The sequence below is a fragment of the Phoenix dactylifera genome, chromosome 7 (genome assembly GCF_009389715.1).
Source record: "Phoenix dactylifera cultivar Barhee BC4 chromosome 7, palm_55x_up_171113_PBpolish2nd_filt_p, whole genome shotgun sequence".
NCBI lineage: Eukaryota > Viridiplantae > Streptophyta > Magnoliopsida > Arecales > Arecaceae > Phoenix > Phoenix dactylifera.
Genome location: NC_052398.1, coordinates 405,884 through 426,015, shown reverse-complemented (window position 1 = coordinate 426,015; position 20,132 = coordinate 405,884). Strand labels below are relative to the sequence as shown.

The 20,132-nt window shown below is 41.7% G+C and overlaps 2 protein-coding genes across 2 annotated transcripts; both read right to left on the bottom strand.

The window, feature by feature from the left end:
- Positions 1–3,247: 3,247 nt before the first annotated feature.
- Positions 3,248–4,665, bottom strand: LOC120111272. Its single transcript, XM_039127811.1, has 2 exons — positions 4,058–4,665; positions 3,248–3,781 (listed from the first exon to the last, which is right to left on the bottom strand). Exons 1-2 carry the CDS (start codon positions 4,393–4,395, stop codon positions 3,403–3,405), a joined length of 717 nt encoding a protein of 238 aa, XP_038983739.1. The 5' UTR covers positions 4,396–4,665; the 3' UTR covers positions 3,248–3,402.
- Positions 4,666–10,862: 6,197 nt separating this feature from the next.
- LOC103714092 (exocyst complex component EXO70A1-like) lies at positions 10,863–19,897 on the bottom strand. Its single transcript, XM_008801227.4, has 2 exons — positions 16,743–19,897; positions 10,863–11,285 (listed from the first exon to the last, which is right to left on the bottom strand). The coding sequence occupies exon 1, from the start codon at positions 19,116–19,118 to the stop codon at positions 17,076–17,078; it is 2,043 nt and encodes a 680-aa protein (XP_008799449.2). The 5' UTR covers positions 19,119–19,897; the 3' UTR covers positions 10,863–11,285; positions 16,743–17,075.
- Between the last annotated feature and the right edge of the window lie 235 nt (positions 19,898–20,132).

The following is a 20,132-nucleotide window of genomic DNA, read 5'->3' as shown; positions in this document are numbered from 1 at the left end:
ACTGACCAGCATCTGGTAACAAGATTTCTTCCTGATCATGTTTTATTCTCGCATCTCCGCCCACCACGTCGTAGAGTTTAGGGATATCGGTGTATCATTTGCTGATTCTGAGTTTTATTTGTCCAATATGGTAGGTATGATTCCTTAATATTGGAGTTGTGGATGAAGATTTCTATGTCTACATATAGAAGTATTATAGCATTACAGCCTGTCATCAAAAGAATCCAAATCAATATATGTAAGAGCTTTTTTTTTTGAGGATGCATCAGTTGTAGTTTCATAGCCTGGCTTGGATTATAAAAGCTGGGCCAAGCGACAAAACTCTTGATACTAGTTCCTTGCAGTAGAAAATTTTAGAGGCATCCACTTGCCTCAGAGATCTACATTGCTTTTCTCTTGGCACATATCTCTTTTCTGATGATTCATCAAAATCAAGCTCCAAACCCCGATGCCTCACGGTTATTCTCCTCCTTAGATGGATGTTATATCACTTAAGACTAATTTGGTCATTTTCTAAATTTTTCTAATATAGCATTTAGGTTCTGTTTAAGTTAACAATTTGGTTAACATTATGTTAAGTTATGTGTTAAAATACTGAATAAAAATAAACCTCAGGGAGATAAATGTAGGTTTTTCAAACTATTGGATAATTTACTCATACTCAGACTCAATTTGGACTTTTCACGTGAGGTAAATAGATTTACTAATGTAAGTATAAATTTTATAAATTATTTAGTGTAGGTGTAATAAGTGGAAACCTCAAGAGGATTTTTGTAATATATTTTTATTTTTTTATACTTAATCTCTTGAAACAAGTTATTGACGCTTGATACTGCATAAGATGGATGATGTGCTTTGTAGATATCACCAGTATTGAAATAACACCAACATGTATAAGCACTCTATCTCCTTTATAGTAATGGTAAGCATGCCAATAACATAGAATATTGTATATCCCGTAATACTTGCAGGTGCTTTCACCACACATGCATGCATACACATGTTTTCTTTGCGAGGAAGATTATGAAAGAATTGTGAACATATCATAACTTAGAATCTCATCCAAAAAAACTAATCGAAAAGTGTTATTTGAGTTTTTTTTATCTTGATGAATACTTAAGATCTAGCCAGCGCATAGCCGATGTGGGACTGAACACATGCCTACACAGATCCTCATATAGTAGCTAGATTATAATTTACATGCAGCTAACTCCATCCCTCTCATTCAGGCCAATTGTCTATTGTACTTTTTTAGCTAATTTTTTTTGTCAAACAGCTGCTCACCCTACTCTAGTATAAGTGCAACCCATTGAATCAAGAGCAAGAACCTGGAACTGCGGTGCAGGAGAGGCTCCATGATGAGTCCATAGGACTTCTCCAAAATGTTGAGCCGCATAGGAAGCAACATAATCTGCGGCGCAGTTCGCCTTCCGGTAGACATGCACTACCTGAACGGCATTGCATCCTCCCATTATATGCCTGATGTCATGGAGTAGAAGGCTTGCATCCTCCTCCACCTCTCCTCTCGTATCCAATCTATCACCGTGACCGAGTCCCCCTCCAGGATGATGCACTTCGCATTCAGCCTCCGTTTCACGAAGGCAGCAATCATCTGTGAATCATGACTCTGATCACAATGCCCATCCGTGAATTAGGCTGCAATGCTATCATAAAGCCCATCTTTAGCTAACGTTTTGAGGCTATGAATAGTCATCGTATCAACAGCATTTTCAGTCCTCCAAATTAACCATTCCACCTCTTGTTAACTAATTTTTATTATGGGTACTGATAAGCTAACCTGCATTTCTGTTAATCACTGCGCGTCCAAACTTGAATTCGTTCTAGATAAGCAACATCCACTACCAATATGGCGTAAAATCCAGCATAAGCTTCTACATCTCATGATAGAAAGCATCCAACCTAAGTCGAGGCGCGTCATGATCACCGGCTCTCAAATGAGTTGGAATCTTTCATTTTGCTTGTCCAAGACGTTATTCAATTAGTTGGACGGTCGAAGCGACCACCCAATCCAGTCCGAGATAAGGGAGACAAAACTGGATTTCTCTAACTTGGAATACCAGTTTCACTCACTTTCACACCACCTCAAAGACCAATGGATACTTGAAAGATTGGAGGGCCCACGACCACCTACCCCAAATGTATGTACCTGCTGCCAATCCAAAAGATCAAACATATTGGACAACTTACATGGGTGATCTGAGTGGGGCCTACAGCACCAACCTTCCACAAGCTGCTGCCTCCCCCAGCGAGGCGTTCTTCTCGCATGTAATCCCATGGCAGATTTCAAAATAATGAGAAAGCCCCGTCTTTTATGGAAGAAGTAGTGCCACCTTGTCCATTTGGTAGATTTGAAAGCTATCGCCGCGTTGCTCCGAAACATCCAAGCTATGATGAAAGATGATGCTGTGTTTCAAACCGTGCATATTTATTGAGAAGCTAATGGGGTCACGAATTGAATGGCCTCGTACGTGGCCGATTACTCTGGAAGGTTGTGGGTCGGAAAAAGAAAAATACCTAGAACACTCCATGATGTATTATTTTTTAATTTTTTTGGATATATCTATACTAAAAATGCATGAACCATTCGAATGGCCCATTTCGCATTTCCAAATAATCTATCCCTAGGCAAATGCATATAAATAATGTCCAGTTTATGAGGGTCTATAATCTTGATATTGATTATTTGTTAAAATGGATTTTTTTTAAGAACTAAAAAATGATGGGAAAAATAAAATCAAGGGTGTGTGTATAATTAAAAACATCAAGATTATAGATAGGCGAATGCCTGGTCATGTAGAAGGAAGTTGATTAAATTCTACGCAACTCGACGTTTTGCATGGGGGAATCCGCCGGTCTCTCTCGCAACCACTTCATTCTTCGAAGTTGGAAGGACGAGCAGACTTATTCACCAATAGCTGGATAAAGAAAGACAAACAGGGAAGCGTACGATTTTAGCATATTTTTAATGGTCCGCTGCAGAAGGATAAGATCACCACATAGACATCGCGGTGGTCCCTCATTCCCCTTAAACCTTATCCTATCCCCCATCCAATAATTAACTACGCTTGCCACAATAATAATAAACCATCATGGGATCCCAAAATATATCATGGCTCGAGCTTCATGTCTTCCCTTGTCTCGCTTCTTAATTAGGAAACTCCGCAGTCCAGAATCAGAACAAAGAGAGCAAGAGGTCTCTTCTCAAGTGAGGTTGGAATTGTCCATATTTCCCTAAGAACTCATTGTATGTTATTATATTTTTTTTTTATACACAAAAGCACCAAAAAAAATAATCAGGAAACGTAAGAGACTTCATTTTTCTACTATATTATGCTAAGATTTTTATAATAACACTTTATCATCATGCTAATACGAGAACAACTAAACATTTTGGAGATCAGAAAGGGAGAAGGACCTAGGGGATCTAAAAGCCTTCTTTATCTTCCTTTCTTTGCTGACGTGGGGTGGAAGGGGAGCCAATGTGGATGAGTCTCCGCTATTCTGCTCATCTTCTTCCTCCTCATCCTCCTCCCTCTCTTTCTCCTCTGCGATGTGGTCGGAGGAGGAGAGAAGAGGCGGCAAGCATGTCGCAAACGAAGCGTAGGAAGAAGCTCTCCTTGTTCTGGATGCCATCAGCAGTCTCCTCCTTTTGTTGAAGGGGTTTTCTGGCTTCACGAGATCTCTCGAGGTCGCAGCGGCCACATCTGCCAGGCTCGCAAATGATTTCGACTTCCCGGAAAAAAAGTTCGACAGCCCTCTCCTGCAAACAATAATTAAAAAAAAACATCCTTCATCATGCAAAATCATAATCTTAATAATCAAATTTACTTTTTTTATATTTTTTTCCTCTGAAAAAAATCCATCGAATATCTTTGTTTGTTGAAAACATGCATTTAGATGAGAATCAATCGACATGGAATTTTTTTTAAAAAAATAATAGAAACCAGAAACTGCTAGCTGATGGATCGAACTCAAGAACAAGTTTTTTTTTTTTTTAATAAACAAAAAAAAAGGGGTGGAAGAGAAAGAAACTGACTTGATAGGAAGCGATTCCTCCAAGGAATCCAAGGACCCGAAAGCCCCCTCCTTTGCCTTGCTCTGGACCTCCTCGTTCTCCTCGTCGTCCTTCTCCGACGACGAATCCGACGACTGGACTCCGATGGAAGAGGTCTCCGAAGACTCCTCCTCCGCCACCTTCTCCTCTATAAAGAACCCGTTCCTCTCCTTCCTCTTCCCCTTCTCCTCCTCCCCTTTGCGGTCGTCGTGGTGGTTGTTATCTCCGTGCTGCTGCAGGTACACCGGGATGCTAACGTGGTCCTTCAGCCCCACCGTGGGCCCCCCGGCCAACTCGACGCCGGTGAACACCAGAGACATCCCCCTCTCTTCCTCTGCGCCTCGTTCTTCCCGTCCTCCTCCTCAGCTCCCTAGTCATCAATCGGACGGCTGGCGGGCGGCGGGGGTGGGGGGGGGGGACAAGATAAGCAGGGGGGCGGCGCTCGTGGGTCCCAACCTAACTTGGGGTCATGGCGATGCCCTCTTCTGCTCTCCCTCCTTTCTCTGTCTCCTAGCTCCGCCGGGCTTAGATTTCTCTTTTCTTTTGAGAACGAGAAAGTGATCAGAGAAGTGAGAGACGGAACGAGATGAGAAATGGAGAGAAGAGGGGGGATATAAGGAGAGGGGTCGGGATGGCGGGCTTTGACACGTTCCCGTCTGTGTTCGTTTACGTGTCTCCATTTGCGACAGCGACGCGGCCCCTAAAACCGCAACTCCCTCTCCGCTTACCACCTTATCACCAAGACCCATAGAATATACAATACCTCTCCTCCGGGCCCCATAATCCATTCTCCTCCTTATCCTCTATCCCATTATCTCCATCTCCATCTCTATCTCTACATCTTTCTCTCTCTTGTACAACCTGATCCTGGGCGTGTATCAGCGCCATAAACGTAGGATCATCAGAATTATCCGGCACCAGTTGGCTGCTGCTAGTTGGTAATCTTTGGGTCTTGCATGTTCCCTGATCTGTTTTGAGGTTTCAAAGAGGGCCAAGTGGGGATGGGGGTTTGTTGTGCACTTGTGCTCGGTGGCAGCACGGCACGGTTCGGAGATTGGCTATATGTCATCCAAAGGTTATCCTTCATGCTACCAGATGGAGTGGCCTAGCGATCATAATATGAATGCTTTAGGTTGTTTGATGGAGATAAGCATCCAGGGCATGGATGGATGGATATATGCAGAGTGTGTGCGCATGCATGTGTATGATAGATACGTGTATGTATATATATTATCAAAAATTGAATATGATAATATACAAAATGCATCATAATTGCTTGTCTGTATTAAGCTTACAACAAAATAAAGTAATGCACGATATATTTTGCTTCATTTTCTAAATTTAGATGTTTCATGAAAGCCTACGTTTATATGAAGTCATCAACTTTTCATTATACCATATTTATTATAAAAATAACAGCATATTGTTCTGGTTGATCATTTGGATTGGGCAGTCCTCCTGATAAATCATAGATGCGATAGAAAACAGCAACACCATTATACGCAACAAGAATTTTCGATGAAATCATATGAGAAAGTAGAGTTGTTGAAAAGCAAGAGCTTGTCTATTCGTTCGATGCAATATCTTCTTCTTAAAAGAACATAGAAAGTCTGAAATATTAGATATAGGAAATCACTTTATGTTTAGGTATGTGACAGATGTTCACTAGATAGCATTTTGGAAAAACTACTCCTGCCTAATCCGATAAAATGATATTGTTAATTTTAGAATGATACGGGAGAGATCTAAATGCAAGCCCACCCACTTAGACTTATGATTCTGGATAATATTGAAAATGTCTAAAATTCGCACGACATGACAAGCAATCGCATTTACAATGTAAAGTGAGTCCTCATCAACTTGCCATTGCATGAGGCTGATCGGATAAGAGATATGATGGCATATTCCAATTGGTCTTTTAATTGAATCAACCATGGTGTATAACAAAAGGCAAGGCAAATAATGAGCATATTACTAATATTTGACATGAAGTTTGTAAGGAAATTGCAGGAGAGAACAAGAGCTGATGACAAAGATCTCTAATGATAGCTTGAATCTAGTAAATAAAGCACTTTTTATCCAATAAAGGTTAATTGGAAAAAAACAAACATTGATGGTGGCAAATCTATAATGCCTAGCTCGTAGCATTTTAGACACCATTATTGTTAAGGAACTACATGAGCGCTAGCCTACACTCGGCATCCATCTGGCACAAAATCATGCATGTCTACCTGAACATTATTTATCTCATGCTAAACCAATACCGGTAGGTGTTGCTACTTAATACCTATTCAAATGGAACATAACTTCTTATATATGCACTATTGAAAGGCATAACGATCCACCAACCACATCGCCTTCATCCAAAAATGGATCTACAAACACATGATCAGAAATTCGAAGCATAGTTTTTCATACATTTATAAGGGAGTTACAAGTAATAGATTATGCCATAAGATAAAAATTCTGAGTTAGCAGCGATAAATTGAGGGTCCATCTAAATTCAAATTTGCCGACAAACTTATGCGCACAAAATTAACTTTAATTGATATTTTGTCAAAAAGCACGAGTTAGTTTGTTACTTTTACTTCATAAAATATTACTAGTTTTTCTTTGATAAACCATAATATTCAGTTAAAAACGTTGCCTTGGTAATTTGCTCCATCCTTTAATTTGCAGCTGTCAATCCTTATCCATCCAGGTTAATTTCTCTCGGCCCTCAATCAATTATGACAACTCCCTTGCCTCAAAACACATTATTTAGCATCTTTGTGTAGTATTTAAGTTTTTTTTTTATTTCTCTCTCTCTCTTATTTTGTTCTCTATTTTTTTTTTGGCTAAATAATCATATTACGTGGCAGATCTCTTTGAGACAAACATAGGCTGGTCTAATCAGGCCTAACACTAAGATTATTACATTTTTCAGTTTATGTGAAGTGTTATATATCCCTTGAAGGAACAGTTTCATCATAAAGAACAATTTAGAAGAATCTTAGAACAATTTTAGGATTATTACTTTTTAAGCTGATCTAAAGTGCTGTCCTTTCTTTTCCAAGCACAAAAAGGAACAATTTTAAAATCATCAGGTCTAAGTCAGTGCTCGCGATTTCTTGTTCTCATAGAAAGTTTGACTCGGGTATTATCTCTTTCTGAGAGGAGACTTGTTCATAATAAAAAGGCTTCCGGCTTATCCAGTGGTAGTACTAACTCGTTCTCCACATCGAAACCTGCTGCGAAACTCCTGCAATTAAACATACAGGCCGGAGTTCTCCGGGTAAATAAGGAGGAACCCCGCACGGAGAGAGCTTCATCAGTACCCCATCAAAGACCTACGATTTCAAAATCCTTTTTCTTTTCCAATCGGTGGGGGCTGTTCTAAGTTCTGACAGAAGTGAAAGGTTATTACCTCAGTGAGTAAAACAGTTCATAAATGAATGCCTTGACCAAAGGCCCAGCGACAGTATTATTAAATTCTGTCCATGGCTAGCTGGTGTCTTTAGATAGGTATTGGCCGACAGATATTCTAAGCAGGGTCTTATAAAAATATTTGCAGCATGTTCTGTAAAGTTGAGGAAGGGAGGGGGCGGGTGTGGGGAAGAAGCATGCGGTTCATGGATTAGAAAACCAAATCGCTTGGATTAGGACCAAATAAGAGCCCCATCATGATTACCATCTTCTTAAATATTTCACCATTTGTCCCCCACTTTATGACGTACCTTATAAAAAATATAAGCCATTCGTTGCATGAGAATTTTGATGTACCTCATGAATCAGCAGGTTATTATCCATGCATGAAACTGAACTAGCTAACTCCCACTTCCATGGAAGGGAAAGAAGATATTATGGTTAATTTGCAGCTACTTAATTATTCAAAAGAAGGTACTGCGAAGGAGCTGGGACGAATGGATGGATGGATGGACATGGGAATTAACGGGTGCCCTGTAGCTAGGTTAGGAAGGATAAGGTGGGTGTTGTTTTGTCCAGACGCACTGCGTTACATGCATGCATGTGGCGTCCGCATCGAAAAGGATGGGCGTGTCGACGGAATCGTAGTTAATTGGAATATTCTCACCCATGGTACGTCTTTCTGCTTGCTGGACTTAAAACTTCCCTTCTGAATCGAGGATGCTTTCTGCTGTTATATACGAAGGTATTTTCTCTTGTGGGTATTGTATTCTCGCCGGTGTGACATCCATTGGGATCCTTGGCCACCTTCTTACGTAGTTGTGAGTTGTGACCAAACTATAGTGGTGGAGATGGAAATGGGCAGCTTTCTTCTGGGCTTTCAAGATTTTTTTTTTTCTCTTAAGGTTCATTTAGTCCGCTAAAAGATTTTTTTATCCAAATATTTTTTTTGAGAAGTTAATTTCTAAAAATATGATGCTTGAAAAAATAATTTTGACATATTTGGCTGACCATAAAAAAAGAATATGTTCTAGAGGTGTTTATATTTGGTTGGGCTTGTAGAAGAGTTATGTGAAATATCTATTAAAGGAGAAAAAAAAAATCTCAATTTCTAATGGATAGAAAAGTAATTTTTGAGTTATTCTTTTTTAAAAAAAATATGAGAATCTTATTTTTATAAAAAAATATTTTTTTAAAAAATCAACTAAATAAAAAAAATATATTTTTTAAGAAGGTATACAGACTTGGAATGATCCCGCCTGCTGCAAGAAAGATCAAAGTCTGGTGTAAACGTATAGATTCAAAGTCCGGTGCAAACGTCCAAGACGGACTTATGTTGGCTAACCTATTTTCAAAGAGGTTGAGGTTTCCATTGCCGTGTAAACTTGAGGATAACGATAGGGCTGACAATCAACTAGGATTGAGGAATTGGATGGTGTGGCAGTTAAGGAGAACACGTTAATGTGCTATCTAACCATTAAGTATGTCTTGGAGTCAAAATTTGATAAGATTGCATGGAAACTTATTAAAAAGGATAAGATTGATGGTACCAGGGAGACTGAAAAATGGGGAATGGACTTGGTCAGGGAAAACCAATGTGTAGGTACATAAATAAAAATGAAAATTGTGTGAAATTATCTTGAAAAGATGTCATGATAGAAGATAAGGCTGCAAACCGAAAATAAGTTGTGAACTCTGATTTTTGAAGTCTGACCCATAGTTTGGGATAAAATTTTATTTCTCGCGGCAGAAAACAGGAAAAAAAAAAGAAAAGCGTGCAAGCCTGCAAGGTGGGTGAGACATTTGAATATATATGTATTAAAAGTCCTACTGAGCCGTTACAGCGTCTATTGGTTTGACATGTTCCAAGGGTAGGTAGCAAAACTTGTCAAGTGCCCATAGGAGCAACAATTGATCAATTCCAGTGGTCTCGGGACATTATGTTATGTTCATCCATCAGGGACCACCTCAAGTGCATCCAAGTAAACAAAGCAATTGGACTCTGGGGCGAGTGACTTCCATTCCAATCATTTCGTTAGAGATGGTTTCATTTCCATTCTATTCTAATTGTCAATTAAAAAAATAAAAATATTTTAATTCTTCAAAAATTAATTTCTACTTTATTCTAATATTCAAATTCTATAATTTTATTTGGATTTTTATTACATGATTTAGATCTGGGTTGCGAAGGAAATCGTGCACATAATATCTTGCAGCACGATGTCCGCTTGGTCTCCACCGCAGCAGCAGCTGGAGGACCGTTCCCAGTTCCTGGAAACTTTCGAAGTATTCGATGGGATCGATGAGGAGGGTAAGATGGCCTGCCGTGGGCCCATCAGCCCAGTATCATCGTAGAACAAAATAGGTGGGACTTTCGTGGGCATCGATGCAGCTGGGAAATTTGGAGCCTGCCTCTTTTTGTTGGGGTGGAGATAAGGGAAGGGGGGCTGAATCCACCTTGCAGATGGTGAGATATTTTTCGGCCAACATGGTACGATTGCCGACCTGGGAAGACATTGGACTTTTGCATAAGAGCGTGCCGAAAAGTCTTGGATACGAATCTATTATGATCTAGTAAAACGGCAGATGCTGGCGTTGCTTTACCCGACAGCATCCAGGGTTCCACCATCTACCACATCGGATTATGTGGTGAAATGTGAATAAATTATATGTTAAATCAACTTCTCAATCACTCGTTGCTGCTGTTAAAAAAAAAAAAACAGGTCAGGCACATCTTCTACGTAGTCTTCTTGATATTTTTTATAGTGATGCAAATACGAGAGCAGCATCAACAGTCGATATACCAAAAAAAAAAAAAAAAAAAAAGGTAAAAATTATAGAACAAGTGATTATTAATTCTCATTTTTGTTGTTTTGTTACATAATTTCTGTCACACTTATTGGACGAGATTGTGAACACGAGTCCATACATGACCGGTATCAATGGGTTCACACTTATTGGACGAGATTATGAACACGAGTCCATACATGACTGGTATCAATGGGTTCAGATTTGGGAAGGTTTTAGGAAGTCAAAATGCGATCGAACAGTTGGCCAGTACAACCTCAAATTTTTCAATAATTATTGAAAAATTTAGCTGATATCAGTCCAATCTCAAATTGGCTGATCATTACTCATAACATCTGGAAGCAGATCTCTTCCCAAACTTCAGGAACTGCTGCAGCAGAAGATGCCTGTCTTGGAATCTATGAAGCAAAGCCTCTCTTTTATGTGCCGAGCATTATGAAGGACGAATTATAAAATGGAAAACTGACATCGCATGAAATTACTGCTGTATTATTTCAGTACCTGATGGAATGGAAATCCTAACTCATCCAAGTTAATGCCACTGTGCAGACTGATGCTTTAACTCCCACAAAAGTTCAAATAGAACAGCCATATTCACTGGCAGGCTCAGCATATCGTCTTCAGTAATATAACAGCTATATTGACAGTAGAAATTGATCCAACATCCACATAATTGAATTCGGGAATCATTGATGGCGAGATTGACGAGCAAACCAAAACAGAAAAAAAAAAAAGGCATGTCCGATCTAAAATGAGAAGTAGTAACTCACTGGCATTACCTTCTAATTCTATAACGAGTAACGCCAAGGGGCTCCGATTATATGCACATGAACGATTCTCTTGCCATGATCCAAGAGAGGAGTGATACAGCTCATTAGATTTGTTGCCAAACACAGAGGTTGGAGGGTTTGTTGATTACTGAGTTGCCAAATCAGCAGCTGTAGGCCAAATGACTTCTTCGTGTATGTGAAACGGGCGCCTCAAAAGTATTTTCCTTCTGCAAGCGTAAACAAGAAAAAGTATCGACATGAGAAAATATAAGCTCTGGAAGCGAACATTCTCGTGCAAATAGGTACCAAAATACCTGTATTTTTTTTTTAAGCTATAACAACACTAGGGGTAAGCAAAAACTTGAGTAACAAAAGGTGATGACCTGGACAAGGTTTACATTTGACAAATGCATCATCGCAAGAATGTTAAGGATGGCTTGATTTCTCAAAAGCCTTCCAACAACAGTAGTAAACATTTAAAATATTTATAAAGACTGGCACATTTCCACCGTATAAAAAAAAAAAAATCAGACAGAGAGGCTTCAAGCAATACGGAAGAGACTTGCATTACCAAAAAGCAAGAACATGGTCATACAAAGCTAACCAAGGTGCTGCTGTAGAACATAACCATTGCTTCCCATTGGGGAACAGTTGAAACTATCGAATTATTAATCAGCAGAGTAGGAATAGAACAAGTCTGGAGAGACGGCAGGTCAACCTAAACTGGTGTCACCCATACGAACAAATGATTTCTCTCATGACAATCATGCCATCTTATTGCCTGGTCATGGTCCCTATCACCAATGGCTACATCACTGAAGAGAAATTCCATAAGATGGCATGATTGTCATGAGAGAAATCATTCTATCACCAAAGCAAGTCAAGTTCTTTGACAATGCATTGCGAGGAATTTGTCAAATGCAAATTTACCTAAAATTTCTCTATCAGAAACCCCATGTAAGGAACGAAATGCTAAAATCAATAAGCTATGATAGTAAACCATATATTTTGCCTTGTACCCTGTCAGTTATGAATGCATATGAAGAAAAAGCTTGACAAATGAAAAAAATGACAGGAAGATGATAGTTTTGATATCATCGCTTGGCATATAGAAAAGATGGAGAAAAAAAGAAAAGGAACTTCACATTAAAGATGATGTGCAAATGACTAGTTTTTGATTTTACCTAGGTACACCATCTTTGCCAGTAACAACCTGTTTGGAGCTAAAAAATGATAGATGACAAAGGAAGAAGTGCTGGTAATTAATGGCATATTGTCCCGATCTTGTTTCAGCCGATCCATTCAAGCACACAGAGTTTAATATACAAGCTTTCTAGCAGAGCCACAGAACATGGGTAAATGTCAAGAGTGATGAATATTTATTAAAACAATTTTTTTAAAAGATGAAGACAAAAACTTCAGCACAAGGGGTAGATGAGTGAAATGATTTATGGGAAACAACAATAAATTGAGGTAAAGTTTCATTGTTTCCGACTTAACAGTAATTTTCCTATCAGGATCACATGAAGGACATACAAGGAAGGCTTCAGCAGATCTATGCAAAAAATTTCTATAAGATTCCAACATAGCAAATTCCTCCGCATATATTTCTTGTCATCTTTTCTACTATTAAAGATAAAGAAAGAAGCAATGTCATGATAAACAGATATGCGAGAGATGATAGCAACAAGGCAATCATGTCAAGAATTTGAAGTGGGAAAAAAATTAGGTAAAATCTAATATATTTTGCATTGTGCAGCTTCAAAAAAGAAAAACAAAAAAACCAACAAACCAATCAAGTCAACCTCAACAATCATTGACAGCAGAAAGATCCAACCAAAAGGCCACAATCCATGCACATAATGAGATTGGGAAAAAAGTTTGCTGGTTTCATTCAAATTATTGTATCTATGGGCACCCTAGGGACAAGATTCCTGATTGCACTAGTATGATTACTACATAAGAGTCTAAAAAAAGAGAGAGAGAAAAGCTAAGGGTGCACCAGCAGTGCGCACTCCTCATACAATATGGACACACAAGCCGTACAAGGGTGGGCTGCATGGACATGGACATCCGCTAATCCAAAACATGGGTCTTCAAATTCAACAGACATGTGAGTCTTACAGATTTATAACCATATCTGTGTGATATTTATCCATACAGGTGGAAGGTTCTGAGCAGAGAAAGGGATGAACGAAACATCATATGCCACTGCTCCAACAGTCTCATATTCTTTAGGATACTGAGTTCGATATAACAAAGCGACGTCAGATATTCCGAACTTGAACTCTGACCTGCTTTGCTTCTCCAAATCTTCCCATTCGTATGGGAAGTATCATACAGAAAAACTTGGCTGGCAATACAAACAAGCTCACAAGTACATTCAAGTTCAAGATACAGGGATTAACTTCATGACTTCTGATATGTTTGAACATGATTGATTGCATAAAACTGAACACTACAGGTTAAATAATTGGATGCTGTATTATTTAAACTATGCATTAACAAATCATCTCCCACTCTTTAACATGAAATAGGTCTTAATAATAAAAAGAGGCATCATAATCAAATTCAATAAGCTTTTCAGAATTAAGAAGTACAGTTATCATAACCAAATTTCTTTTGAGCTTCCGAGCCCCACCTGAAAATATGACATTAAGTTACTGGAAGGGTGACAATATTGAAACTTCTGATAGATGGTCATTAGAATGAAGCCCGCGCCCATTAAAGCTAAAGACCACAACAAGCATCTATCCATCTTACATGATGCCATTGTTGGATGGTTTCAAGGGTTCAAACTCTGTTATGTCAGTCTTTAAGCCCTTGTCAACGACATGCAGCCCAAGAAGAACAGGCTAGTGATTTTTTCAAAAGTTTAAAGTACAGTTTCTTCTGTTCAGATTTATAAAACTGCATAATCTAAGTGAACCTCAAGACAAGGACTGCAGAACAGCATGCTTATCAACCTTATCACATAATTTCCAATAAGGTAGCATGACTTGCTTCAACATGAGCATAAGTGCATCTAAGTGCATTTGACAAACCAAAGAGGCAAAGACAGGCAAATCATATGAAACCTGAACTTTCATTACTCTTTCTAATCTTATCTATGAGAGTAAGTTATTTAGAGATTAGACAACAAATTAGCATTTCTTAAAACCCTCGAATAAAAATAAGACCTCCAATTTGCAAAGACATCAAAATACATGCTGCTTTCAAAACACATGTATAAGAGCCAAAAAAATGAAAATTACAAAGAATTAAAATTTTTGCATGCGCACATGCATGTAGAGTTGTAGACATACACAATATGCACATGTTTGTGGGGGGAGAGAGAGAGAGAGAGAGAATTGGCATAAGCTTCTTACAGGTGGCAGCATCCCCTCTTAAACGTTTATACATAGGGTTGCGACAGAAATAATTAGATCCCTTCACTTAGTGTCTCTTCTTTCACCCATAGTCCCCACTGTTTCCATCTCCTCTCACGCCATCCCTCTTCTCCTCAATTTCCCCCATCTCCCCTATAGATCCCTTTCCTATTATCTCTTCCCAATCCTGTTCCCTTCCCCCCCCCCCCCCCCCCCAAAACAACCCCCTCTTCTTTTTCTTTCTTTTTTTTCCCATTGGCTACTCCCGTCATCTGATCTCCAAGGATGTAAAGAAGAGGGGGTGATGAGAGGGACAGAGGTGAGTTTAAATGAGTGATGGGAGAGCAGGGTAGTTGAATATGGGGACTACAAGGGCCAAGCAGTGATTAAGGTCCTTCGGCCAAGGAAGGGAAGGAGGAAAAGAAAAGTTAAACATCATTTAAGCATCTAAGATCTAACAGATCCTGCTGCCTCTCTTTAACCAGAAGGGACAATTTAAGGGCAGATTTTTTTCTCTTCTTAAGAGGTGCTAGCCCGACCATACAAATGCAAGTGCTATGCATATATACATATAAAAAAGGCTAGCAGCCAGAATTTTCTCTCTGTCAAAGAAAAAGTACAACTCAGATTTGCAAACAAATAAGTGATAGCCTGAACGGAAATTTTATCAGAAATGCCAACATAAATTACTACATCATTATGCTGGTTTGGTTATCCCTCCCCTTACTGATAATTTACCTGTTCTGGGTCACATTGTTCCGTTCCCTATACATCGTGGTGTTTTAATGAAGTTTAAGATTGAGAAGCTACATTTACGTTGCCTATTCTTAGAGATAACTAGCTCATGTCTCCACAGATAACTAGTCAAATGTGTTCAAAATGACAAGCTTATGAGGCCTCTCAACAAACTGATGATATGCCTATCTCAATAGCATAGACAACTACTTAATCTTGACAAAAATCCAAGATTTAGGTGCTTTTATGTTGATTATTTTCGAGCTTGAAACTAGCTTCTTGAAAGTGGTTGGGTTGGGAATGAAATGTAGGGCCTATTTTCCGTGTTGAGAGGAAATAGGTGGAGGTCAGGAGCATTCAAAACCCTGATTCCTAATTCCATAAGTATGTTCTTTGTAGTGTGAGAAGGTCACAAAGCCTTCTACCTTTAAATTTTGGGCGATGAAAATGGCTGTGGATGGCACCATGTGGGTGGTGGGTCAGAAATCAGACTTCTTCTAGGCATATTTGATTTTTGATTTTTGAATATTAAAGCAAAAGGATGGGCAAAGTAAGTCTGCATAGTAATTCATACATAAAGCATTAGAAGAAAGACTTTGGTTTAGCTCAAGATGGCAAGGCCCTTTGGCATGTTGGGAGCTTTCTGCTTGTCTACATTCCTTACGATGTCAGCCCAACATATGCAGTTGGACCTTTTGAACCCTACAAATATGATCTATATCTTACTTCAAGTATACTTTATTTAAATTACCATGAAAAGAAACCTATAAGAGCATAAAAAAGATTCCACAAGAATTTCAGGAAAGATCCCTGCAAGAAAGGGTTTTCCTTATTCTAATAATTGAATTATAACACAAACAGCAACGAGAAATCTATAAATAGAGTTAATCTATGGTCAAGTCTTACAATTTTTGAAACCAAAAAAGGTCATTAGGTTTAACTCAACTTGGGAGCTCTCTGTTACTAGGGGAGTTCTAAATGTTTTTAGATGTCACGAACCACAATTTCAACACATGAAATTGAACATGTTGAAATCTATGTGTTTCCACTATGCATAATTATAAAACATTTCATTTGCACTGATTTGAAACAAAGCCTGCTACAAGCAAGGATGTGAATGAAGTGTATGCAAAGAATTTCAAACAAATAATTTAACACATAAACCAGCAGCAAGAATTGTAGCATCACCTTCATCATGAGAAATGGAGGACAAATGCAAAACATAATAAATGAAGATGAGGACTTAACAGAAAAAAAAAAAAGAAGATAGCTACATATGGATATTATAATCAATTTTCATTTTGAAGTTCACCTTCTTTAGACACGGAATTATGCATGTATGACAGCTCCCAAAATCCAGAGCAGCTTAGTAACGACAGATGTTTAAGAAGAAAAAAAGGGGATTTTTTTTAATATGCAACTCAATCGAACGAATTTACATATATCTAAGAGAACAGTACACGTTCTAGCTCTTCCCATCCTAAATGCCTAAAATGAATGAGTACAACCTAAGGTGTTACATGTAGGGAGAACAGTAAGAGTCAAAATACGGTACTTAAAGGAGGGAATAATAATTTCTACCAGAAATGTGCTGAGGAACCAATCCCAAAACCACCCTCTATAAAATTTTGCTCTTGAGAAGCTTATGCTCGTATGTGGCTGCTCTCGGCACCCAAAGGGCCATGCAGGGAACGCTTCTTCTCGTGTTTCCACTGTGGTTAGTCTTTGAAAAATCCCCGCTAATCATTTGAATAAATTTCACGTAAAGCCGCCCATCCATGCCAGCTCTTCAGGTAGCAGTATATGCACACACAACCAGTGTCCGAACACCAATTGCCGCACAATCCATTTCTTTTGGACTGGCGCGTAAACAGGGAGTCCCTTTCCCTTCAGGATAGCCAGGGAGGCCTTGTATCACATTACAGTTGAAGCAGATCGAAACTGGCTGGCCATGACGCTGTCAACTTTTCCATTGGAGTGCCTAACCCTAAAGCTTGCAGACTTCCCGGGCTTATGATGAAAGAGAGATGTCAGCATCTTCTCCAACGTCTGGGGCGTGTACTTGGCATACTTGCTCGCACTGGCATCCTGCTCCACCAGAGGGCCATAGTTCTGCATATAGCTCCGGTACACGGGAACGATCGCCTGCACCACGAGATGGCAAGTCTTTTCCCTCAAGTCTTTGTCCGATATGACCCAATTCGACTGCTTCTGATACAACTCATCAAATGTCTCGTTGAAAGCCTTCAACCTCCTCTTCACTAAATCTCGGGCCGTGGCCCTTCCTCCGGAAAACAAAATAAGGCCTTCCCTACTCAACAAAGATGGAAGCTTTCCCCAGGTCTCCCTCAAGAAAAAGGCAGCATAGTACTCCTTATACTGCTCGTGCTCCCTCAGCCATGCATCCCCTAACAACTCCCCGAGCTTGGTCCCTTTCAAGTGCTTGTAGAAATGCCAGTGGGTGTTCATCATAAAGAGGAAGGAGAGGGTCGTGTCCTCGTAGCCCTTGGACCAAGTCTCGAAATTCGCCTCCAGGGCCTTGACAATATTGTGAATCGCATCGGTCAGTAGCCTCTCCTGGAACTTCTCCTGCTTCCAGCTCCGATGAATGATCAGTACCTGAGTGAGAATCGGGCGATAGTCCTCGCCGAGAAGCTTGTTGCAGTAATCCGTGATGAAGCTCACCAGCCTCGGAACGGCACCATCGGAGGGCGGCGGACTCTGCCTCTGTAGCTCCACCTGAACCAGAAGCTCCCAGAAGATCTCACAGCCGCCATCGATCACCCTCTTGATGAGATCCCTGGTGAGATTCTGAATCTCGACGCAGACCTTCCCACCGAAGAGCCGATTGAAGTCCAGCCGGAGCTTGTTCAAGGAGTTGAAGATGTCCAGGAGCTTGAGCAGCTTGATGGGGTCCTTCTTGGCCTCGGCGACGGTCTTCCCGAAGCGGAGGAAGGCGAGCATGCCGGCCTGGGCGGCGATCTCGGCGAAGCAGGCGGCCCAGGCGTCGGGAGGTCCGGCGCGCTCGAAGACCTCGGCGCAGAGCTTGTATTCGGCCTCGAAGAGGTGCTTGACGGCGAACTCGAGGTGGCGGCCCCAGCGGTCGATGTGGGGCTCGATGCTCTGGACGTCGTCGAACTCGGCCGGGGTGATCTCGAGGTAGTCGAGGTCGAGGGCGCGGAGGCTGGCGCGGACGTTGGAGCCGCGGACGTCGACGTAGGCGGCGACGCAGCGGTCGAGGCGGTTGTTGGCGGTCATGCGCTCGAGGATGGCGAGCAGCTTGTGGATGACCGGGACCGGAAGAGGGGCGGGGGCGATGACGGCGCCACCGCCGTTGGCAATGTCGCCGGCGGCGGAGGAGGGCATGGGGAGGGGAGTGCTGTGGTCGGAGAGGAGGCGCCGGAACTCGGCCTCGAGCTTGTCGAGGGCGGCGTCTAGGAGGCCGCCGTCGAGGGGGGAGGAGGAGGTCTTGAGAGCGGCGATGGAGGTCTTGAGAGTGCACAGGAAGCGGGGGTCGGCGACGGAGTGATCGTCGAGGTAGTCGACGATGTCGTCGAGCCACTGGATGGCGAGGCCGCAGTTGTCGGAGAGGAAGCGGAGAGCCTCCTCGAGGCGCTTGAGGACGGAGAGGTAGCCGGGGAGGTCGGCGCCAGGATCGGAGAGGAGGGGCCGCTCGAGGCCGTGAACGGCGTCGAACACCTTGAGGACGGCGGCGGCGGGGCCGACGGCGCGGTGGATGTGGCCGCCGACGGCAGCGAGGGCGTCGCCGTGGGCACGGATCGGTCGGACGGAGGCCTCGAGGGAGGGGAGGCGCTGCTGGATCTCGTCGAGGCGGGGGCCGGTGCGGGCCAGCGCCGCCGACAGCGCCCGCGACTTGTCCAGGCTCGCCCGCAGCGACCGCCGCGCGGCCACAAGGCTCGCGACGCCCTCTCGCTCCCCGGGAACCATCCTCATCATCCCCCCAAAACCGTCGATTAGCCCTGACACGACGTTAGAAACGGCAAGTTGTGGTGGTCGAACCGGACGCGACACTCTCCAATTACTCTAGCCAGGATAGATGACGGAGAAGAGAAGGGATGGCATTCTTTTTATGTCAGAAGATATTAGGATGATGGAGGTTGATGAGCACGACGCGGTTTGGGGGGTTGATTCGCGGTGGATTAACTAATCTTTTGACCGGAGGGGAGATAGGCGGGGTTTTGTGGTCTACGGCGCCTCTCAGGGGTGAGGGGGCTAAAAAAAAGAAGGGGAGAGGGTTTTGTGGAAGAAGAGTAAGAGTTCGGTTAAGAGAGAGAGAGGGAAGGAGTTGAACGTTGGACTAGGTTAGAAAATGACGGAAAGGAAATATAGGATGGAGATGGGAAGGCGGTGGAAAGGCGGTGAGGAGTGAGGGAAACTTAGACCACTGGCATTGAGGGCGGAATATAAACTTATAGAAAAGTGCTAAAAAATGCTTTGCTGGAAAGTAGACGGAAAAGGAATGGGGGGTTTCTCTCAGGGATGATTGGGCTGGTGAGAGGAAGAGGATGGTGAAGGATCGGGGATCGGAGGAGTGGAATCTGAGGGGGGCTTCGTGAGGTGAGGTGGACAGAGAGGAGAGGAGGCTTTTGGAGGTGGAAGCGTGGGATTGGAAGGAGGGGCCCGGTCGCTGATCGGCTTGTTCTTTAATTTTTGTTCGTTTGTTTGGTTGGCGGCAGTCCTCTGGGACTCTGAAGCCGTCCGTCGAGTTCTTCGTGGTTTTCCGATTTGTCTATAATAAAAAGGGATTTCGTTGTGATCTCCTTGCAGAACGTCTTTCGTCTTTAAACGGTTCCAGCGGTTCCTCAGAGGAAAAATAAATAAATAAATTCCAGCAGGATCGCTTTGATGTCAGCGCCCGCCCCTGGGTGGATGGCTTGTCGTTGGCCAGATCATAAAGGGGGGATGGACATTTTATCAGCATTAAAAGGAGAGAGAAAATTGTACCCGAGA